This window comes from Saccopteryx leptura, chromosome 6 (genome assembly GCF_036850995.1).
Source record: "Saccopteryx leptura isolate mSacLep1 chromosome 6, mSacLep1_pri_phased_curated, whole genome shotgun sequence".
NCBI lineage: Eukaryota > Metazoa > Chordata > Mammalia > Chiroptera > Emballonuridae > Saccopteryx > Saccopteryx leptura.
The window spans coordinates 25,768,881-25,793,355 of record NC_089508.1 but is presented as its reverse complement, the minus strand read 5'-3'; the positions used below and the strand labels follow the sequence as shown (position 1 = coordinate 25,793,355).

Sequence of the window (24,475 nt, the reverse complement as noted above, 5' to 3'; positions counted from 1 at the left end):
AAAGCTCTGTGCTTTAAATGTAAGATTCATTTAAAATCTAGATGTAACTGTAAGATATAGGTAATCAGTAAACTAATTTTATCAAGGAGCTAGACACCAGATTCAAAGATAGAGACTTTTTCCCTGCTCTTAAGGCTACTATTGTCTAGTGTGAAAATGGCCAGGATAATTGGCCATTTAAAATGTGAGTTTGTTTTCCCCCCAAATGATGTTGTTAATATTTAGCTTCAGAGGGTAGTCCATGAAAGCCTATTTATACTTAGTTCACTGTATAATTGAATTATTCTATTACTAGAAGTCCTTCTGGGCCCAGCCCTCTTCTTGAGCTTTTTTAACTTATCTAAGTTCTGAAGCTAGTTTATCCCTCTGTTCATGCACTCCTCCTAAACATTTTTACTGGACATCTATGATGTGCCAGGCATTGTGAGAGTTGTAGGTACACAATGACCAGAACTGTCATAGTCTTTGACTTTCCAGCATTTATTGTCTAGTGGATGAAGCTGGATGAGTAAATACAGGAAGAAGGTTGGAGGAAGTGTTGGAGGAGGGAGGCTGAGGAATTCTTCTAATGAGGTTGGGGTAGAGAACAGTGTGTTAACCTAGGATGTGAGGGCCTAGGTTGGAATTCAGAATATAACTTCTCCCTGGGCAGTAGTGGGGGAAGTCCTAACAGAGTGTACTAGGCTATTTTTATAAATGGGGCCTTGGAAATTCTAGGGTTCATGTGTTAAGGACTACCTTATACAAGAAGATCTATACCTGTCTATACCGACAGGAATGAACCAGAGGGGCAACCAGAAGGCCTCAACCAAGGAAACAACATTATGACATTTGATAGTATCTGGACTCATTTCAAACATGAGCACACAAGTGTGTGACAGAATGACCAGGGCTGGTAGTGATGGGAGAGGAGATTTCATGTGTCTTAATTCTTCCATTCCGAAAAATGATCTGGAAAGGGCCTTTCTTACGTTTTTCTATGAGCCTAACCCTTGAGAAAGATTATTGACTATTCCCCTAAATATAAGTTCTGACTGTCCTTTTTCAGAATTCTGTGGTAAAAAACAAACAAAACTAATTTCTTAGAGTAGAAGTTTAGTTTATTAGAGTGATTTTGTTGTTGAATAAACTGATCAGCCTATCTAGTAAACTCACTCTGCTTACTGAAGTAAAACCAAGGAGTTTACTTTAAGATACAGAGCTATTGTAATATCTGGGGGTCATGCCAATAAATACTGGGGCTGTGCTTTCTGTCTATTGCTAGTTGCCCTGCTCCATACATATTATGACTTCTCTGCTCCAGTGGGCACCAGCGACCAGCTTGGTCTCTTATTCCTATAGTCTGAATTTTTGACAGAGGCATCTGGCTGCCCTTACTCATATTCTTTCCGGGCACGTCCTAGCTTGTTGGCAGTCCATGGATGGCTGCCCTGGGTTTAAATGTCTTTCCCTGGTTCAGTTAGCATGAGCTAAGGTTGGGGATAGTTGGGAATCATTTGTTTGGTTGCCCACTCACCAGAGTAGTGGGTCTGGCCATCCTGGGAAAAGTGGTGAAATAGACAGTGTTTCCTAGGGTTGATTACTAGTTGTATTATATATACTTTTGTTTGTTTCTAATTTAATTCATTAGGGTGACACTAGCTAACATAATTATAAAAGTTTCAGGTGCCCAATTCTACAACATATCTCTGTACACCCTATTGTGTGTTCACCCCCCTCAAGTCAAGTCTTTGTCCATCATCGTTTATCTGTCCCGTTCCTTCCTCTGCTTCCCCCCTTCCGTCAAGTTGTGTTATCTTTTGGGAAAAAAATTATGTGTAGTGATGTCCTAACATTTGATTAATAGAAGAGCCCAAGGTCAGTATATATCTTTTATTTCAGATCACCCTGAGACGATGGAAGAAGTGAAAATAAAGCAGCCCAAACAGCATCAGGCAACAGACATTCACTCTGATAAGTTGTCTCGTGAGTGACTTCAAACTACATAGACTTGCTGCTCACTGATAAATCCCTAAAAGAAAAAAAAAAAGGTCTTCAAATACTAAATGATTCCAGAGAATGAGAAACCCAAAGAAGTGTCTTTTCTTTGTTCTTCCTTTTGGCTTAGAATTTCCTCTTATCTGCTGATAACCTGTTGTCCTTCCAAGGAATTTGTCACTTTAATGTTTAGAAATTCTGAGCACTTTTCTGAAAGGGTGAAAAGCAGAGGGAAGGGTGTTAGCTGTCACTACCAGAAACTTTATCTGATACCCTAACATCTGTAGAACTCCAGCTCTGGTTAATGGAGCTGGTCCCAACTCCAGCTTTAAGAAAGGACTAAAACTATTTCTATTGCCTGTCTCCGTAGGCAGAACCCCTTGTATTCATGATGAATGCCCTTTAAAGTGTATTTTCATGATTTCTGTTTCATGATAAGATTATTTTGATGTTTAAAAAAGTTTATATCATGCTTTATTGTGATATGTCAGTTTTTCTTAAAATGATTATTTATTTTGTTTTGTTTTTGTTTTAATAGGATTTACCACTTCAGGAGAAAAAGAAGCAAAATTCATTTGTACCAGTCCTCCCTCTGCTTCTTTTTCTGGTCCTGCTGCTCCTCTTCTGCAGAAAATTCCCAACACCCAGTTGTCATCTATGGTTACGACCTCTGACCCCTCACCAGGACCTGGCCACCATTCCCCTGTCTCTCAGATCCCTCCGGCCATCCCCAGCGTGCCTCCGCAGCCGGCAGTGTTAGTGAGCACCATCCCAGACAGTGCTTCTCCGTCCACACATCCTGGGACACAGAGTGCACCAAGCCCCGCTGGCCTGACACGCTGTCGGTCCGGCAGTTACACCATTGGCCCCTTTTCCTCTTTCCAAGGTGCTGCCCAAATCTATAGCCAGAAACTGTCTCGTCCCTCATCAGCAAAGCCTGGTGAGTGGGAAAATGGAAGGCGTTCTGATATGGCTAAGAGTCTTGCATTTGGTCTGGTAGCATTCATTCATTGATGCAAAATAAAATAGGACTTTTAGATGCTGGGGATTAAGAAATGAGTAAGACAAGGCTTCTGTGGTAATAGGAGCTTACAGTCTAGGTAAGAGATTTCCCATCATAGATAATCATGGACCTGTGAGTATGCTGTCTGCATTCTTTCTGATTCAGATAGTTATTCCTGACCTCAAAGTAGTAGTAGTTTATTTTTCAATATATTTAAAGTCAACTGTGACCTGAATAAATAACCAAACGGGGTATCTATTTTTAAATACTAGTAAGATAGCATGTCTAATTTTAAATACAGTAGACCCATATTATCATTCAAGTTTTCCCCCCATTATTGATTAACATCTTTATTCACATTAATTCACATACTGTTATCACTCATTCAAGGTGGATAATTCAGTGGTTTTGAGTTTTGCAACCCCACGACCTTATTTTAGAACATTTTCATTATCTCAAAAGAAATCTCATACCTATTAGCAGTTACTTCTGTGCCCTCCTTCCACCAGCCCATCGCAACTGCCGACGCTACTTTCTGTATGTATAGATTGGCCTATTCGGGACATTTCATATAAGTAGAGTCACACAGTTGGTGGTCTTTTATGAATGGTTCCTTTCACTTACCATGCTTCATTCATGTCGTAACATGGATCAGTACTTCATTTCTTCTTATGGCTGTATAATATTCCATTGGATAGATGTACCACATTTTGTCATTCTATGTATTAGTTGATTTTACTTTTTGGCTGTTATGAGTAATGCTTTTATTAGTATTCAAGTACAAGTTTTTGTGTGGATCTGTGTTTTTATTTCTGTTTGGTGTAAACCTAGGAGTAGAATTGCTGGGTCATATGGTAACTTTATAGTTCCTCTTTTTTTTTTTTAATTTACCAATTTTAGAGAAAAGGAGAGAGAAAAAAAACAAAACATTGATTTGTTGTTCCACTTATTTATATTTTCATTGGTTGTTTCTTGTATATGCCCTGGCCGGAGATTGAACCCGCAACCTTGGTATAACTGGGATGACTCTAACCAACTGAGCAACCCAGCCAGGGCCTATAGTTCCTCTTTTTCAGGAACTTCCAACTTTTCCAAAGTGACTATACCATTTTACCACTAGCAGTGTATGAAGGTTCCAGTTTCTCCACATCTTTGCTAACACTATGTTCTGTATTTTTTATTTTACCCATCCTGGTGAGTTTGAAGTAGTATCTCATTTTTGTGTTTATCTTTTTGCATTTCCCTAATGACTAATGATATCGACCATCTTTCCATGTGCTTATCGGTTATCTGTATATCTTCATTGGGTAAATGTTTATTCAAATCCTTTATTCATTTTTAAATTGGGATATTTTCCTTTTTTTTTTTTTTTTTTTTTTTTTGTATTCTTCTGAAGCTGGAAACAGGGAGAGACAGTCAGACAGACTCCTGCATGCGCCTGACCGGGATCCACCCGGCACGCCCACCAGGGGCGATGCTCTGCCCACCAGGGGGCGATGCTCTGTCCCTCCGGGGTGTCGCTCCGTTGCTACCAGAGCCACTCCAGCGCCTGGGGCAGAGGCCAAGGAGCCATCCCCAGTGCCCGGGCCATCTTTGCTCCAATGGAGCCTCGGCTGCGGGAGGGGAAGAGAGAGACAGAGAGGAAGGAGGGGGGGGGTTGGAGAAGCAGATGGGCGCTTCTCCTGTGTGCCCTGGCCGGGAATTGAACCCGTGACTTCTGCACGCCAGGCCGACGCTCTACCACTGAGCCAAATATTTTCCTTTTTATTGTCTTTTTATATGTTTTAGCTATAAGTCCCTTGTCAGATACATGATTTAGAAAGATTTTCTCCCTTTCTGTTGGTTGTTTTTTTATTTTTTTAAAGAACCAAAGTTTTGAATTTTAATAAACTCTGGGAAATACTTGTTTTTCTTTTTTCCTTTTTTTGAAGTGAGTGGAGGGGAGCTAGACAGACTCCCACATGCACCCTGACTGGGATCCACCCAGCAACCCCCATCTGGGGCCGATGCTTGAATTAAGTGAGCTATCCTTCCTTAGTGTCTGTGGCCGATGCTCAGACCAGTCAAGCCACTGGTTGCGAGAGGGGGAGTGAGAAGGAGAGAGAGCAGATGGTTACTTCTTATGTGTGCCCTGACCGGGGATCAAACCCAGGATGTCTGCACATTAGGCTGACGCTCTGTCTGCTGAGCCAACCAGCCAGGGCTGGGAATATCTTTCACATTGGTCAAAATTTTAACTATTTTAGTGTTATCCATGTTAAGGTGAGTTACAGCTGAGGTATGTTTTATAAATAGCCAATCTGTTTTTAAATCAGTATCTGATTTTAAATGAAATGGATATTATAATATGCAGCTTGAATCTGAGATCTTAAATACTTACTTTAATAAGTCATAAATATACATGTATTTGTGTCTGTGCTAATTCTGGGTGATTCTTACGATTTAATCTTCTAAAATCAGTAATAATAAATTTTTATTTGAACTTTTTTCTCTCATGTGAGAAATTCAGTAAGGTCACTGTCTCCAATACCCTGTTATCAAAAGTAAGATTTTTTTAAATCTTACTTTTTCATATTTTTCTGAAGGAAGGATAGAGAACAGAAGAAGCTAGTCAATTTGAAAATATTTTCTAATTTCTATTGTGATTTCTTCTTTTACCCATGGATTAATTACAAGTACATTTATTGTTTAGTTTTCAGATAGTTGGTATTCACTATTTTTTCCAGTTGGCTTTTAGCTTATTTTTACTGTGGTCAAAGAACATATTCTAAGTGGCTTAAACAGTAGTAGACACTGATATATCATAAGCAACAATAATAGCCATAACTGATGGGAGTCACATTTTTCTGTGGTGAATGAATAGTTTGGGAATGAGATTAAGACATTACTTGATGCAAGACTTTTAATTTTTCAAATTGATTTTTAATTACAGTTGACATAAATAATATGTTAGTTTCAGGTATACAACATAGTGATTCAACATTTATATACCTTACAAACAAAGTGATCACCACAATAAGTCTAGTAACTAACTTGAGATCTTTTCTCTCGCTCTTTTTTTTTAATTGTGTGTGAGAGAGAGGGAGGGACAGACAGGGAAAGAAATGAGAAGCATCAGTTCATAGTTACAGCACCTTGGTTGTTCATTGATTGCTTTCTCATATGTACCTTGACCAGGGGGCTCCAGCCGAGCTAGTGACTCCTTGCTCAAACCTACGATCTTTGGGTTCAAGCCAGCAACCATGGGGTCATGACTGTGATCCCGCATTCAAGCAGGCAACCCCATGTTCAAGCTGGTGAGCCCACTCAAGCTGGTGAGCTTGACTCAAGCTGGTGACCTTGGGGTTTTGAACCTGGGTCCTCAGCATCCAGGCCAACACTCTCTCTACTGTGCCACTGCCTGGTCAGGCTCTAGACTTTTTTTTTTTTTTTTTTTTTTTAATTAAATTTTTATTAATGGTAATGGGATGACATTAATAAATCAGGGTACATATATTCAAAGAAAACATGTCTAGGTTATTTTGTCATTAAATTATGTTGCATACCCCTCGCCCAAAGTCAGATTGTCCTTCGCCACCCTCTATCTAGTTCTCTGTGCCCCTCCCCCTCCCCCTAACTCTCCCCCTGTCCTCCCTCCCCCCACCCCTGGTAACCACCACACTCTTGTCCATGTCTCTTAGTCTCATTTTTATGTTCCACCAATGTATGGAATCATGTAGTTCTTGTTTTTTTCTGATTTACTTATTTCACTCCTTATAATGTTATCAAGATCCCACCATTTTGCTGTAAATGATCTGATGTCATCGTTTCTTATGGCTGAGTAGTATTCCATAGTGTATATGTGCCACATCTTCTTTATCCAGTCTTCTATTGAAGGGCTTTTTGGTTGTTTCCATGTCTTGGCCACTGTGAACAGTGCTGCAATGAACATGGGGCTACATGTGTCTTCACGTATCAATGTTTCTGAGGTTTTGGGGTATATACCCAGTAGAGGGATTGCTGGGTCATAAGGTAGTTCTATTTGCTGTTTTTTGAGGAACCACCATACTTTCCTCCATAATGGTTGTACTACTTTACAGTCCCACCAACAGTGAATGAGGGTTCCTTTTTCTCCACAGCCTCTCCAACATTTGCTATTACCCGTCTTGTTGATCATAGCCAATCTAACAGGGGTGAGGTGGTATCTCATTGTAGTTTTGATTTGCATTTCCCTAATAACTAATGAAGCTGAGCATTTTTTCATATATCTGTTGGCCATTTGTATCTCTTCCTGGGAGAAGTGTCTATTCATGTCTTCTTCCCATTTTTTAATTGGATTGTTTGTTTGTTTGTTGTTGAGTTTTATGAGTTCTTTGTAAATTTTGGAAATTAGGCCCTTATCTGAGCTGTTGTTTGAAAATATCATTTCCCATTTAGTTGGCTGTCTGTTTATTTTTATATCAGTTTCTCTTGCTGAGCAAAAACTTTTTATTCTGATGTAGTCCCATTCATTTATCTTTGCCTTCACTTCTCTTGCCATTGGAGTCAAGTTCATAAAATGTTCTTTAAAACCCAGGTCCATGAGTTTAGTACCTATGTCTTCTTCTATGTACTTTATTGTTTCAGGTCTTATATTTAGGTCTTTGATCCATTTTGAATTAATTTTAGTACACGGGGACAGGCTGTAGTCGAGTTTCATTCTTTTGCATGTGGCTTTCCAGTTTTCCCAACACCATTTGTTGAAGAGGCTTTCTTTTCTCCATTGTGTGTTGTTGGCCCCTTTATCAAAGATTATTTGACCATATATATGTGGTTTTATTTCTGGGCTTTCTATTCTGTTCCATTGGTCTGAGTGTCTATTTTTCTGCCAATACCATGCTCTTTTGATTATTGTGGCCCTATAATATAGTTTAAAGTCAGGTATTGTAATGCCCCCAGCTTCATTCTTTTTCCTTAGGATTGTTTTGGCTATTCGGGGTTTTTTATAGTTCCATATAAATCTGATGATTTTTTGTTCCATTTCTTTAAAAAATGTCATAGGAATTTTGATGGGAATTGCATTAAATTTGTATATTGCTTTGGGTAATATGGCCATTTTGATTATATTTATTCTTCCTATCCAAGAACAAGGAATATTTTTCCATCTCATTGTATCTTTTTCGATTTCCCTTAACAATGCTTTGTAATTTTCATTATATAGGTCCTTTACATTCTTTGTTATGTTTATTCCTAGGTATTTTATTTTTTTTGTTGCAATCGTGAAGGGGATTATTTTTTTGAGTTCGTTTTCTAATATTTCATTGTTGGCATAGAGAAAGGCTATGGACTTCTGTATGTTAATTTTGTATCCTGCGACCTTACTGTATTGGTTTATTGTTTCTAATAATCTTTTTGTGGAGTCCTTCGGGTTTTCGATGTATAGGATCATATCGTCAGCAAAAAGTGATACCTTTACTTCTTCTTTTCCAATATGGATGCCTTTTATTTCTTTGTCTTGTCTGATTGCTCTGGCCAGAACTTCTAGCACCACGTTAAATAAGAGTGGAGAGAGTGGAGGCTCTAGACTTTTTAAAGATAAATGTACAGTAGCAAATGTCAAAGGTAACCACTAAAAGAATAAAAATGTAGTAATTCTAAACCATGGGAAGAAGAAAAATTTATATATGTGACAACTTGTTACATTAACAGATTAAAGGGAAAAAACTGTATTCATCATCTTAGTAGATGCAGAAAAAGAATTTGATAAAACTCTCTGCTGATTTATGGTAATAAGTCTCAGCATAATTTGAAAAAGAGTGCCTGCCATAATCCTACAAGAGGTATTAGTATAAATGGGAAAATGTTATAAGCATTTCTCTAACATTAAGAGCAAGAAAAGGATGCCCACTGACATTGCTTCCATTCAGTGTTTCTTTGGAGGTCAGAGCCAGCATAAGACACTATAAAGAAATGAAAAGGGCCCTGGCCGGTTGGCTCAGTGGTAGAGCGTTGGCCTGGCGTGCAGAAGTCACGGGTTCGATTCCCAGCCAGGGCACACAGGAGAAGCGCCCATCTGCTTCTCCATCCCTCCCCCTCTCCTTCCTCTGTCTCTCTCTTCCCCTCCCGCAGCTGAGGCTCCACTGGAGCAAAGATGGCCCGGGCGCTGGGGATGGCTCCTCGGCCTCTGCCCCAGGCGCTAGAGTGGCTCTGGTCGCAACAGAGTGACGCCCCGGAGGGGCAGAGCATCGCCCCCTGGTGGGCGTGCCGGGTAGATCCCGGTCAGGCGCATGCGGGAGTCTGTCTGTCTCTCCCCGTTTTCGGCTTCAGAAAAATACAGGAAAAAAAAAAAAAAAGAAATGAAAAGAATAAGTATCCAAAAGGAGGGAATAATATACGTTTATTTGCACATAATACATTATCTACATAGAAAACTGAAAATGATGCATTTTAGAAATAATTATTTTAGCAGTGTAGATGGCTATAAGATTAATATTAAAAATGTATAGCTTTTTGTGCCTGACCAATGGTGGCACAGTGGATTGAGCATTGACCTGAGATACTGAAGACTCAGGTTTAAAACCCTGAAGTTGCCAGCTTGAGCACAAGCTTATTTGGCTTGAGGGCGGGATCGTTGGCTTGAGTATGGGATCATAGACATGATCTTCTGGCTATTGACCTGAACCCAAAGGTCACTAGCTTGAAGCCCAAGGTTGCTGGCTTGAGAAAAAGGTCACTGGCTCAGCTGGAGCTCCCACCCCCATCAAGGCACATATGAGAAGCAATCAATGAATAGCTAAAAGTGACTCAACTACAAGGTGATGCTTCTCATCTCTCTCCCTTCCTGTCTCTCTCCCTCTCTCTGATGTGCACGTTAAAAAAAAATCATAGCTTAAATATATTAGCTATAAGGAATTAGAAAGCAATTTTTTGTATTGTGGTAAAATATAGATAATATAAACTGTATAATTTTAACTATCTTAAGTGTACAATTCAATGGCATTAGGTATATTCACATTGTTGTTAAACCATCACCACCAAGAAAAGTGATTTTAAAAACATTTACAATAGCATAAAATCTATAAGCTGTCCAGGGGTAAGTTTAGGAAAGACTTTTATAAGAAAATTATGTGAGACTATGTTGAGAGACATTACATATGTGAATAAATAGACTATGTGCATGGATAGGAAGACTCAATGTCATAAATGTGTCAGTTCTGATTAAATTGATCTCTTTGACTGTACTTGTCAGTAGTCTGTGGGTCCTCTGTCAATACAATTCCAACCAGTCAACAGTTTTGTTGTACTTGACAAACCTATTTTAAAATAATAATGGAAGGGCAAAAAGCCAAGAATAGTGAGAACCTACTGAAGAAGAAAACTAAGGTGGAGGAGCACCTTTATAAGACTTAAGATAAAGATACGAGAATTAAGACAGTATAGCATTGGCAAAGGTACAGATTAGTTAACCAGTGGAACAGAATAGAAAGTTAGATACAATCACACATGGAGCTTTGATATATGACAGAGATGGTTTTGTCCATAGTGTAACAGGAAGGGTTTCTCAATAGACGATGCTATGTACAGGAAAAAAGTGAGGTTAGATCCCTGCCTCACACTATGCATAAAATCAATTTTAGATGTGAAACTTAAAACTTCCCCTTTTTTTGAAGATATGTATTTATTTTTAATTGAATTTATTGGGGTGACACTGGTTAACATAATTATAAATGTTTCGGGTGCCCAATTCTACCACACATTTCTGTAAAAACTTATAAAGTACCAGGTCATCTTTAAGATCCTATAATAAGAAGCAAAAATAAAAGCATAAGCAAAACTTTTATAAATCAGTGAGAAAAAGACAACCCAATACAAAAATGTTAAGTGATATCAGAAATGACATAATACCTATATGCTCAATGTCATTATTAATCAAATGAGTGTTAATGAAGCCTACAATGAGATTTTACACCCTCTTTAGAAAGAATTAAGATATTTGACAAAACTTAATGTTGGAGAAGATGTGAATTAGCAGGAATTCTTATATTTAGTTTGTACAAATGTAAAAAATACCACTTTGATATTATCACATAAATTGAAAACTCAGCACACTGTATGACCTAACCATACTGTATGACCTATTCCTGGGTGTGTACACAAAAGAAGTTCTTCTACACATACCCCGGGAGATTATGCAACAGTGTTTACTGCCGCACTGCCTGTAATAGCAATGAGCTTGAAATAACCAAAATATCCATTGATGGGGGAGTAGAAAATAAATTGCAGTGTACTTGCAAAATGGAATACCAAGCAGCAGATAAAATTAGTAAATTTCAATGTACTTAGAAAGGCTAGATCTTGGAATATGGTAATGAAGAACAAAAGCAAGTCCCAGGAACTCAAAAACAAGCAAAATTATCTAGTGTTAAGTATGTATACACACAAATAGATGCATAGATACATAATATAAAATTACATTTTGAGAAAGGAAGGGAATGAATGATAAAGGGAGATAAGGGATCGGGAGGCACACATGGATTGATGCACATTAATTGGTAATGTGGTTCTTCTTGAGTTGGGTAGAAATTTCTCAGGTGTTCATGCTTTATAACTTACATATCATTTGTAAATAATATTTTGTATGTATCACAGAATAATGATGAAAAAATTAAAAAATTTAAAGCAGGTCACCAAATTGTGCATGTAGAATGATCCCAGTTAGAGAAACATTAATAAGACAGAAAGGAAGCCCCTTACAGAGTTTCTGTTTTCTTGGATTTAAAATAATTTTTTAATAAGCTGTGTGACAGCACAGAAAAAATATGAACCTTGATTTTATATTAAATAATTTCTTTTCTTTGCCCTGGCCAATTGGCTCAGTAGTAGAGCATTGGCCTGGCGTGCAGGAGTCCCAGGTTCAATTCCTGGCCAAGACACACAGGAGAGGTGCCCATCTGCTTCTCCACCCCTCCCCCTCTCCTTCCTTTCTGTCTCTCTCTTCCCCTCCCACAGCCAAGGCTCCATTGGAGCAAAGTTGGCCCCGGGTGCTGAGGATGGCTCCATGGCCTCTGCCTCAGGCGCTAGAATGGCTCTGGTTGCAGCAGAGCAACGCCCCAGATGGGCAGAGCATCGCCCCCTGGTGGGCATGCTGGGTGGATCCCGGTCGGGCGCATGCAGGAGTCTGTCTGACTGCCTCCCCATTTCCAACTTCAGAAAAATACAAAAAAAAAAAAATTTTTTTTCCCCAGGATTTCAGTGCTCAAAAATAATAGAACTCTGATTTCAGAGCTTTTCTAGGACTGTGGATAAGTGGCCAGCGGCTGCCTAGACGACGGACAGCCACACAAGAAAGTCAGGAATTACCGTCAATTTCAGGACTGCCTTTTGTTCAGGATTAGTAAATTCTAGGATTGGTTATTTTTCAACTACACAAGATGAAAACTTTTTTTTTGTGAAGCTATCATAGAAAGCAAAAACACAGCCTGACCAGGCGGTGGCGCAGTGGATAGAGCATCGGACTGGGATGCCGACGACCCAGTTTCGAGACCCCGAGGTCGCCAGCTTGAGCGCAGGCTCATCTGGTTTGAGCAAAAGCTCACCAACTTGGACCCAAGGTCACTGGCTCGAGCAAGGGGTTACTCGGTCTGCTGAAGGCCCACAGTCAAGGCACATATGAGAAAGCAATCAATGAACAACTAAGGTGCCGCAATGCGCAATGAAAAACTAATGATTGATGCTTCTCATCTCTCCGTTCCTGTCTGTCTGTCCCTGTCTATCCCTCTCTCTGACTGACTCTCTGTCTCTGTTAAAAAAAAAAAAAAGTGGCCTTGGCCGGTTGGCTCAGTGGTAGAGCGTCGGCCTGGCGTGCAGGGGTCCCGGGTTCGATTCCCGGCCAGGGCACACAGGAGAAGCGCCCATCTGCTTCTCTACCCCTCCCCCTCTCCTTCCTCTCTGTCTCTCTCTTCCCCTCCCGCAGCCGAGGCTCCATTGGAGCAAAAGATGGCCTGGGCGCTGGGGATGGCTCCTTGGCCTCTGCCCCAGGCGCTAGAGTGGCTCTGGTCTGGACAGAGCGACGCCCCGGAGGGGCAGAGCATCACCCCCTGGTGGGAGAGCGTCGCCCCTGGTGGGCATGCCGGGTGGATCCCGGTTGGGCGCATGCGGGAGTCTGTCTGACTATCTCTCCCCATTTCCAGCTTCAGAAAAATACAAAAAACAAAACAAAACCACATTAATAAATGCATGTAAGAGTTTGGCAATAAGAAGAGTTTTTAGGGATGGTAAGGATTTCTTTTTATTTCTGTGAGCATTGGAAGATAGTTTTATTGCTGCTTATGTTGTCAGAGACTCCTAGGATTGAATAGAGTAATCTGACTGAGATTTCTCTATGATCATCCTAAACTTTTCAGGGCCTTTTTTTTTTAACATGAGAAAAAAATATTTATTTATTTGTTTGTTTTTTGTTTGTTTGTTTATTAGCAGGTTTAGGTCTTCCAAACAAGCAGCATTCAGGAGTAGCCAAAATGCAAAAGGAGGGAGAAGACATTTCTTCGTACAGCAGACGGCACAACCAAAGTATGGTTACAGCTGAACTTCAGCGGCTAGCTGAGAAGCAGGCAGCAAGGCAGTATTCTCCCTCCGCGCACATCAGCCTCCTCACCCAGCAGGTATGCACGGAGGGCCCCTTGGGCCCCAGCAGGATTAACAGCAGGGTGCTCTGTCCTCCTTCCCTGTCTTGACTAACTAGCATATACTGTTGAATGAGTATTAGCTGGTTTTAAGCTAAAGAATGAAATTGTTCTTCAACTTTAAAGAAAATGATGTTACAGGTATTCCAAAGTTAAGTCTGCTGCTGACTGATACACTATTTCATGGATAAACAGTATTGATTGTTTAGGTGTAAATGTACTCTTAAAGGATCTTTAAAAATAACTTTATTCTTTGATAAAATTTTCTAGTGAATTCTAGTCTTAAAAAGCTTTTTACCAGAATGACATAATATTACCTTTTACTTTACTTTTTTTTTCTTTTCTTTTTCTTTTTTTTTTTTTTTACTGTACTGTCTTTCATCTCATGATCTCAGGATGTTTAATAGCTTCTGACTAATGAAGTATTTCAGTGTACCCTTATTCAATACATGTCATTCTCGCCATTTCATAGATGGGGAAAACTGAGGCTGAAAGAAATGATCTAGTCAGTACCATCTGCCAAGCTGGCTGGCTGGCTGGAAATAGATACCAGGATTTATTTTGGTATCTGCCTTTAAGTTTGATGGGTAATAACAAACTTATGACACAATGAGGTTAGATGAAACTTTCAAGAACTTTGGGTTCCTTTTGCCTTCCTCGCTGATTATCGCCGTGATATATCACTGAAAGTAGAAACCATATTGTCTCCTTAAAGCAAAATGGCATCAAAGTCCTCCAAAGAAGTGGTCATAACTTAACGCTACAGTTATAGTTTGCTGTATCTCTGTTGTGTCAAATTCCTTAAAAGGCGGCAACTCTATAATGATATCAAGCGTAGAAAAAAGTGGAGCTGAAAATTACTTGAAGCACGAATTCAGTGTAGACGGCACACTGCTCTCTGGTGGCACCCTCCTTCTCTGTATAAAATTTAGGACCAAAATTAAAGGTGCGCATTAGCTTTTCAGCCCCACCTCAGTGTGGGGGGATGTAATTAATTTTCTGTTTCTGATCATGTGAAGGGAGTAGGTGAGGAAGCCTAATGTCAGTCGGGAAGCAGAGAATCTCGGAAAGGCGGTGTTGAGAATTGAAGGAGTTGGAAGTTACCTGTTTGTGATCGGATGATGGGAAGGGGGACCGAGTATCCTGACCACAGCACGGTGGGAAGGAATTTTGAAATGGGAAGTGGCTTTGAGGAACGGAGAAAGGGGCCAGTGACCTGCTGCACTTGTTTTCACTGGGCCATTGACTGGAGCATGTCTCCAGTTTATAAATGAGCAGCTAGAAGCACCAAGACTAACATTTTTTCTTTGCAAAGTAAAAAACAGCCAATATCGGTATTTACATATTTTCAGCTCCTGTCATTTGGTGGATTTCAAACCTTGTAAAATGACAGGATCCTGATCTTGTGACATCATGGTGATTGTATCCTAATTGGAAAGTCATCTCCCATCAGTCTTTCTCATCTAAGAAGAATTTCAGTGCCAGTAAGTTGTAGAAGTCCATCAGATGCCTCTTTGTTCAGATCTGAACCTGCCATTAGATGTCAGTCTTAACATTTAGTCGTGGCAATAGGGTGACTAGTACTTAGAACGATGCTGGCGGAGGTGCTGGGATATATACTGGAAGGTGCAGTGGCAGGAAGAGCGCGGAATTAGCCATCTGAAGACCTGCCTTCTATCTGGAACTAGCTCTGTGATTTTGGAAAAGTCACTCAACCTCTCTCAACCTGAGGGCCTCTATTTGTTGTTGGGGAAAATACAACAGCATCATGACAATGGTATGCAAAACCTCTTTGTAAAGTCTTAATGCCATACACTTGAAAATAATGTTATTTTGGCCACAAAAGGCTTTCAATAATAAAATACAGTTTATCTAATTTGATTTGAAAAAGTAAGTTTTGGGTTAAAATGTTACCAAAATGAGCTTGGTTGTTGCAAAGCTCGATTACATGTTATTCCATCCCTTCCCCTCAGAGCTAGTAATTCCTTAGTTTGGACTTTGAAAGAACTGGCCTTTTATTTTTTCTTTCTGATAATTAATAACATGTTATAGTGGCTAAAATAGACTTTGGTACATTTGTTTACTAGCTGTGTTTGGAAGAAAGTTTCTGACTGAGTTAGTTTCTTACTCACTGAGGCAAGTGATACAGTGTCCGTGGCTCTCTGGTGAGAGCTGGGGGTCCAAACAGCAACTGGTGGGAGCTCTGCTCTTCTCTCTGGACTGAGGGCATCCAAGTTGAAACTTAGTCTCGTCAGCAACAACCTTGTATCTGGTACTCACTTTAAATGCTTTTGATTTCCTCTTACTGGAGATTATTTCTTTTTCTTTCTTTTTTTTATTATTTTTATTTATTGATTTTTAGAGAAGAAGGGAGAGAAAGAGATAGAAACATTGATCTGTTATTCCACTCCTTCATGCCATCATTGGTTGATTCTTGTATGTGCCCTGACGACTGGGGAATGAACCTGCAACCTCAGCATGCTGGGATGACACTCTAACCAGCTGAGCTATCCAGCCAGAGCTTCTTTCTTTCTTTTTTCTTTTTTTAAGTGCGAGGAGGGGAGATAAACAGACTCCCGCATGTGCCTGACCAGTATTTACCTGACATGCTCACCAGGAGGTGATGCTCTGTCCATCTGGGGCGTTGCTCAGTTGCGACTGGAGCCATTCTAGCACCTCAGTGCCTGGGCCAACTTTGCTCCAATGGAGCCTTGGCTGTAGGAGGGGAAGAGAGAGACAGAGAGGAAGGAGAGGGGGAGGGGTGGAGAAGAAGATGGACACTTCTCCTGTGTGCCCTGGCCGGGAATCGAACCTGGGACCTCCACACACCGGGCTGATGCTCTACCGCTGAGCTAACCAGCCAGGGCCTTAGCTTTATTTTGTTATTTCCTTCCAGTTTTTTGAGTTGGGTGCTTAATTTATTTTTATTCTCGTTTTTGAAAAATTAATTTAAAGCTATGAATTTTTCTCTGAACATTGATTTAATTATATCACACAAACTGATGTACCTTTACATTGCTTTTTTGAGCAACATATTAAGAAGCCTTCTATTAAATAGGGAAAACTGATTTTAAATCCTGCGGTTTTGGAAGATACTAAAAATAGGAATGGTATTTCTGGAAAATTATTTTATTTTGTCCACTATTTCAACTACTTAGCCCATTAAAGTTTTTAGTGGCAATCTCCATAAAAATTTTGTATTCAGGTGTGTTTTTTTAAATGTATTTATTCAAAAACATTTGACTAAGCTCATCCCAGTGTTCTAGACTTGGGCACTAAGCTCTGGGGTGAGAGAAGACAGAGTCCTCAGCATGAGCTAGCTCACACCGGTCGTGGGGTTGGAGGACAGGGAGTGAGTGCCCAGGGGACAGGTCGGATAGAAGCTGGACGAGAAGAAAGGGCTGACTCATGATGAGCTCTGGATGCCCTTGCAGGATCTCACTCTCCATCTCAGAAATGCAGGAGCCACAGAGACCGCGAGCTGGTTCTCGGGGAGCTGGGAGGAGGCGGGCTCAGAGGAAGAGGCTGTGTCACCTTTTTTTCGTCCTGCTCACTGGTGAAGATGCAGAGGGACAGTAACCCGGCCAAGTACTCTGACAACCCCAAAATTTGATAAATAAAACTTTGTTATCTAGAATTTACATTAGAGGCTAGATTCTATGAATTTGTATAGCTAAAAACCTCATTTACCTTGTCATTATTTTTACTACTTCTGCTATGATCAGACTTTATTTAGAGCCTAGAACACATAAGAATATCAAACTTCCTGACCACAGGAACTAGCCACAGTGTCCACTTGAGAAATATCTGTGCAGCACAAGTCTGCTTGAAATAGAAGAGATACATGTGCTTAATGCATGGCTGTTCAGCAAACACCTTATGGGTCTGAGCTCGGGCGGATCAAGTTCAGGCTTTTCCCCTGTCGTGGGAAAGGCTGCCTATTCTGGAGGGACGGGAGCCTCTGCGAGTCAGTAGCTTTCATCCTTGCAAGCAGGGTTTTCCACAAGCATCCTTCACCTGTGGTAGCTGACGGGGTGCTGGAGCTACCTCCGTGTGAGGCGTCACCATCTCTGCCCCGCTCGGGGCTGGCAGAGGTGTTCTTTACCAAGGCAGCCCCTGCACAGACGCAGCCCTTTGTGGTCACTGCTTTTAGTGAATGGAGGAATGTGGCGAGTTAGCCCAGCTCTGCGGTGAGGGGTGGGAGGCAGGGAGCAGTGGCCCTCTCTGTGCGGGCGAGCGTGAGATTTCAGGACCCAGCTATCATTAGGAGCTGCTCCAGCTCTTCCAGCCTGGGACTTTAATCAAAGGGATAACAGCAGACCACCCAGGCGAGGGCTCCAACGCCAACACGCGTGCTCCATCAGTCTCTGTTCCCCAGCCAGCCAGTGCCCGGGCTGTGGCCGGCCCTCCTGGAAATGTGCTGACAGACGCAGAGGAGGGAGGAGACACTTTCTGCTTCTCACATTTTTCATTTAGATGGAGAGTAGACAAGAAAACCATTTAATTTCTTTCATTCTTTGCTCCTTGCCCTGATACTTTTCCTGCCTAGTGCTAGAGGAGGATGCATGCTTAGGTATAGAACGTTGGGTTCGCACCAGTTACTCATTCACCCTCATTCGTATGAATTCGAAGAATTCACAAAGGAATTCCTTTTCATTTCTTCTGCTGTAGCAGAGTTCTGATTTCTTCATGGTCCACGGTAGACCCTGAATGAATCTTAATTTCAAAAATTTCAATTTGAAAGAGAAATTGGCAGAAAGGGAGCTAAATTTTTGACCTCGTTACAAATGTTCTTTAGGATTGAGGCAGATGACCCTCAGTTTGTATCACAAGCATGGGCATGTGGCCCTGGGGACTTACTTCCTGCCTGCCTAGTTTATGTGGACACATTCTAACTACTGTACATCATGTCCTGATTTTGTGGTTGTTTTTTAAGTCTTTACATCTTTAGTATAGCCTCTTTGTAGTGTATGCCTTATTCTTCATTCCTAGAAACAGAAAGTGTAAGTGCAAAAAGCAGAAGTCCTTGAGTCAGTGAGACCTTGGGCGAGTCACTGAACCTCCTGGTGCCTTGATTTCTGTATCAGTGAGATGGGATCACTGCAGCGTCAGGACCTCCCTGCTCCGGAACCCCTGTGCCTCCGCTCTGGGCCCGGGCTCCCATTGACCTGTCTGCTTCCTACCCCTCAGTGTGTCTCGTGGTCCTTCCTGCCTTGGCCTACTGCATGGTCTTTTGTTCTTTTTTTTTTTTTTTTTTTTTTTTTTGCCTGCCCTCCCCCCCCAGCCCTTGTGGTCCTTATATTGCCTTATTTCTTTTGGAGTAACACACCCTTGCCGCCCTCAGTCTTCCCCCAACCTCTTACATTTACAGTCTGACTTCACCTCTGACCACTTTGTCCGGTTTTCTCTCAAAGGTCCCTGATGACCTTGAAATTGGCAGCGTCAGTCACCTATCTGTAATCCTCACTCTCCTTGAGCATGTGGCGCTATGATTGACCACCTCCTACCCGAAAACTTCCCGTAGCTCCTTCAGCCGATCCCTCTGAGAGCTCATTTCCCCTGAAAACAATTCTCTTTTGACCTCGAATACACAAGCTGGCACCGGCAGGTCTCTGTTCTCGGCGGAGTCTCTGATTGAAGGGGTGGGAGGACGCGTGAGCTTCTGCCCCGCCCGCCGCTGTCTCCTCCGGCAGGTCCCCGAATCCCAGGCGCCACAGAGCTCTCCCCTCTCTCTGGTTTCCCTTCTCATGGCTTCATCTGGTTCTGCTCTCTGGGTTTCTCCCAAGTACGTGTCTTGTAGTTTGAACCTCTCTGCTGAGTCCAAGTCCAGATTCCAGCTGCCTGCTAGGCTCTCCCACCTAACTGCATTACCAGCATCTAAAATAGGCAACAAATTTTAAACATATTTTGAAAATACTCGGAAAATATTTAGCACATCTAAAACTTATTTGTTCTTGTCCCTTTTTTCCTCTCCATGTTAGTTGACACTGCAGTTCTCCTAGGAATTTAGGGAAGGAGCCTTTCATTCATCATTGTCTCTTTGCTTTTTTCTTCTCTCTGGTTCAGGCAAGTTGCCCTGTCTCGGTGGTTCTGACTCTGTAATGTCCCTGATATATATCTTCTTGGTTTCACTTTCATATCTACCGTCCTGCTTAAGACCTTAATTATCTCTCAGCTGGACAGCTACAATTACCTCCTAAATGGCCTCCCAGCCAGCCTCCTCCTCCTCACCCTGGTCGTTGCTCTGAAGGAATCTTTCTAAATCACAAGTCTGCTAATAGCACTCCTCTGCTCAAGAATCTCAAGGGGGCTTCCTGTTATCTACAATGTTGAGCCCAAGCTATTAAATGTTATTCAAAGCCTTAATTTAGAACCTGGCTCCAGGCTGCTTCTCTAGCCCGTCACACATGCTTTTGTAACGTTCAACCAGAATTTCTGTTGTCTCCATGCGTCATTGTGCTGTCCTCTCGCAGGAAGTGTTCCCCGGTCACCATGTCCAGTCTTATGCACCGTCCAGGCTCAGCATAGCTGCCACCTCACTCCTATGCGTACCTCACTCACCACACTGCGTGTGCCCAGAGAGCCACCTCCCTTAGCAGACAGCGAGCTCTTCAAGGGCAGTGTGCTTTGCTGCCTCAGAACCTGAGGCCAGACTCTACTCAGTACGTTTGTTCGTTTTCTCAGACTGGAATGTATCTGATTGAGGAGGGGGACCATGCCCTCCCTTTTTTTACCTTTTTTTCCCAGCCAGGATGCATAAGTATTCAATACATATTTTTAAATAAATAAATAAATGGATCATGAAGCGGTCACAGCTGCCCCAGCTACAAGTCATCTGTCCATTCTCTGTGCTCCTTCAGCCCTGCATTAGTCATTAATCGCTCTCAGTAATACTGTTGCATTTATTTTGCATCTCTTTCCTGTTGAGTTAGAAATTGCCTGCTGGCAATTCTGTCTAACCCTCTCCAGCACAGCACCTTGCACTTGGTGACAGTTACCACATGCTTGCTAAATTAAAAAGCATCTTCCTGTGTTTTGTCAGCTTTTATATATATATTTTTTACTATCGCTCTTCCATTTTAAAATTGATAATACCATCCCTGCCCTTCATAAAAAAGCAGCTGACGTTAATTGAATGCCTACTTTTGTTCTAGACACTGCACTAAGCACTTTATATGCCTCATCTCTTTAACCCGGTGAGGTAGATACTTATTTTTTATGGATGAAGAAAATAGAAGCTTAGAAGATAAGTGACTGCCGAGGTCACACAGATGGAAAGTGACTGAACCAGACTCCAGTCCAGGCCTGCCTGACTCCATGCTCTTTCCCTTTTTGCTTTTCTACCTTTTCCTGTTCGAATCAGAACTCTAACCTCTCATGAGACTGAAATGACTAAGCTTAACGCTGAGCCTGTGGTTCCCGCGACATTGCCCAGAGTTGTAGCCCAGCCAGTGTTTGAGCCTGCTGAGAGAAACAAGCCATTGGCCTTTTCCGCATTTCATGGCAGGAAAGGCTTTTTCACTCCCTGAAGCAGGTTGAGAAATGTGTGGCTCTGTCTAGATTATCAGCTATTTGTTGAGTGAATTCCTTATCAGATTATTGTATGGTGAAGTCAGCTGATCCTCTGAGCAGGCCGAGTTCAGCTTTGTTAGTCCCCAGAGGTGCATTGAGAAGGGCTCTGTTTATTACAGTGGGGGCAGCCCCCCTCGACTCACCATGAATGTCTAAATTGGAAACACAACAAAGGGGTTTAACCATTCTGTAAGGTTTCCCAGGAATGTCGTTGGTAAATCTTGATCTGGAATTCTTTCTGGGTTTTGGAACACTCACTGGCTCTGTGTGTATGTATATTATGTAAATGACCAAGTTCAAAGAGGGAAGGTGTGTCAGGAGTGCTGAGTGCCAGTGTACCAGAGTCCCTGCGTTTCCCAACTCATTTTAAAATTTGATTAACCCTTATCTCCTGGTGATTAGACTGTCATTTTCTTGCGGTTCATTTTATTAGCATTCAGGAATTGATACAGCAGTTGGAGCTACTTTAGAACATGTTGGTCGTTGTGGTTTAAAACATTGTTTGTGGTAGCTAATGATTTAATAAATGCTATTGAAGTGCCCTTGGAGGATGTTTAAAATATAACTGTTAAGAATGATTCTTTTTATATTTGTGTGTGTGTGTGTGTGACAGAGACGGGGAGAGAGAGAGAGAGAGAGAGAGAGAGAGGGATAGATAGGGACAGACAGGAAGGGAGACATATGAGAAGCATCAGTACTTTGTTGCGGCACCTTAGTTGTTCATCGATTGCTTTCTCATAAGTCCTTTGTTGGGCAGATAAAATATATTATGCTCACTTTGTTAAAGATGGCGCTGCCCACATGGAAGCCCGTCGCCCAGGTGATATTAATGTGTGTTGGGGGCGGGCTGTGGGCAGGCAGGATCCTTGTAGTCTGGGGCTTGGTTTTAGGACTAAGCCAGGGGTCCCCAAACTACGGCCTGCATGCGGCCCCCTGATGCCATTTATCTGGCCCCCGCCGCACTTCCGGAAGGGGCACCTCTTTCATTGGTGCTCCTGGAGTTACTGTATGTGGCAGCGCCGCAAAGCGCGGCGTCGCTCACGTATAGTACTACTTCCAGTGACACGGGACACACGAGTCACGGCTCTGGAAGCATGTCATATCACTTATTACGGCTAATACTGACAAATATGGAACCAGACATTGACCATCTCATTAGCCAAAAGCAGGCCCATAGTTCTCATTGAAATACTGGTCAGTTTGTTGATTTAAATGTACTTGTTCTTTGTTTTAAATATTGTTTTTATTCCCGTTTTGGTTTTTTTACTTTATTTTTTTTTAATATTTTATTTATTCATTATAGATAGGGGAGAGAGAGAGAGAGAGAAGGGGGAAGGAGCAGGAAGCATCAACTCCCATATGTGCCTTGACTAGGCAAGCCCAGGGTTTCGAACTGGCAACCTCAGCGTTTCCAGGTTGACGCTTTATCCACTGCGCCACCACAGGTCAGGCTTTTTTTTTTTTACTTTAAAATAAGATATGTGCTGTGTGCATATGGATTTGTTCATAGTTTTTTTTTATAGTCCGGCCCTCCAACGGCCTAAGGGACAGTGAACTGGCCCCCTGTGTAAAAAGTTTGGAGACCTCTGGACTAAGCCTTTCCCACCCTTTTTGATGTGGGGTGGTGCAATCCCATCATGCCCCAGATAAGTGACTTTGTATTAGAGACTTCTCTATTTTGTATATTGGATTAAAGGTTTTGATTTCTGCACTATAAAGTGGGGCAGACTGGGAGCTTGCTCTCAGTTCTTGAGATTAGCATTAGAGGAGAGAGCAGAGAAAAGAGAGCAGAAAAAGGCCACGTGGAGGAGGCCAGGAGAAGCAGCCAAGATGGTGGAGTGCTGAGTGAAAAGCCAGTTTGTGCAGAATTTGTGCAGGGAGAAGGAAGGAGATGGGGAACAGAGGTGAATAAGGCTGGTGAGCTAGAAACCTTTGATTCTAGGAAAACTCGGATAAGTCATGTGAAGCCAGTATCCACAGCCACCATCACAGCTGCTTGGCCCATGCAGGTTTGCATCGGATTCAGTAAAGAAACAACGGAGGCAAAAACTGGTGGGTCATTATCTTTAATCCTAGCTTGCACCCAGAGGGCAAGTAAAAACACACACTGGGCTCCAAAACCCACTCATTCTGTGCTCACAAAGCAAGCCCCTGGTCTGCCCCACTTTATAGTGTAGAAATCCAAACCTTTAATACAATATACAAAATAGGGAAGTCTCTAAAACAAAGTCATTTATCTGTGGCATGATGGGATTGTACCACCCCACATCAAAAAGGGTGGGAAAGGCCCTGGCCTGTTGGCTCAGTGGTAGAGCGTCGGCCTGGTGTGCAGGAGTCCCAGGTTCGATTCCCGGCCAGGGCATACAGAAGGAGTGCCCATCTGCTTCTCCACCCCTCCCCCTCTCCTTCCTCTCTGTCTCTCTCTTCCCCTCCCGCAGCCGAGGCTCTATTGGAGCAAAGTTGGCCCGGGCGCTGGGAATGGCTCTATGGCCTCTGCCTCAGGTGCTAGAATAGCTCTGGTTGCAACAGAGCAATGCCTCAGATGGGCAGAGCATTGTCCCCATGCCGGGTGGATCCCGGTTGGGCGCATGCGAGAGTCTGTCTGACTGCCTCCCTGTTTCCAACTTCAGAAAAATACAAAAAAAAAAAGGGGGGGTGGGAAAGGCTTAGTGCTAAAACCAAGCCTTAGGCTATAAGAACCCTGCCTGCTTACAGCCTGTCCCCCCACACCCAATACAAATTATAAGCGAGCAAATATATATATCATATTTAAAAACTTATTTGACCAGCCCTGGCCGGTTGGCTCAGTGGTAGAGCGTCGGCCTGGCGTGCAGGAGTCCCAGGTTAGATTCTCGGCCAGGACACACAGGAGAAGCGCCCATCTGCTTCTCCACCCCTCCCCCTCTCCTTCCTCTCTGTCTCTCTCTTCCCCTCCGCAGCCAAGGCTCCATTGGAGCAAAGTTGGCCTGGGCGCTGAGGATGGCTCTGTGGCCTCTGCCTCAGGTGCTAGAATGGCTCTGATTGCGGCAGAGCGATGCCCCAGATGGGAAGAGCATCGCCCCCTGGTGGGCATGCCGGGTGGATCCTAGTCGGGTATGTGCGGGAGTCTGTCTGACTGCCTCCCCGTTAACAGCTTCAGGAAAAAAAAAAAATACAAAAAAAAACAAACTTATTTGACCAACAAGTCAGTAGCTTCGTGAGCACTGAATGAGTGGGTTTTGAAGCCCAGTGTGTGTTTTTACTTGCCCGGCGGGTGCAAGCTAGGATTAAAGATGATGGCTCA

General features: G+C 42.3%; 1 protein-coding gene across 11 annotated transcripts in view; it reads left to right on the top strand.

Annotated features, from left to right (window-relative positions):
• Window positions 1-24,475, top strand: part of TTLL5 (tubulin tyrosine ligase like 5) — a 313,529-nt gene that overhangs the window by 133,764 nt on the left and 155,290 nt on the right. For 8 of the 11 annotated variants that reach the window (XM_066341429.1, XM_066341422.1, XM_066341425.1 and 5 more), the window contains 3 exons: window positions 1,882-1,965; window positions 2,516-2,917; window positions 13,412-13,599. In XM_066341429.1, coding sequence (XP_066197526.1) covers window positions 1,882-1,965; window positions 2,516-2,917; window positions 13,412-13,599 — 674 coding nt within the window. The remainder of the gene's footprint in view (window positions 1-1,881; window positions 1,966-2,515; window positions 2,918-13,411; window positions 13,600-24,475) is intronic. The other 3 variants (XM_066341426.1, XM_066341431.1, XM_066341430.1) reach the window with 1 other exon arrangement.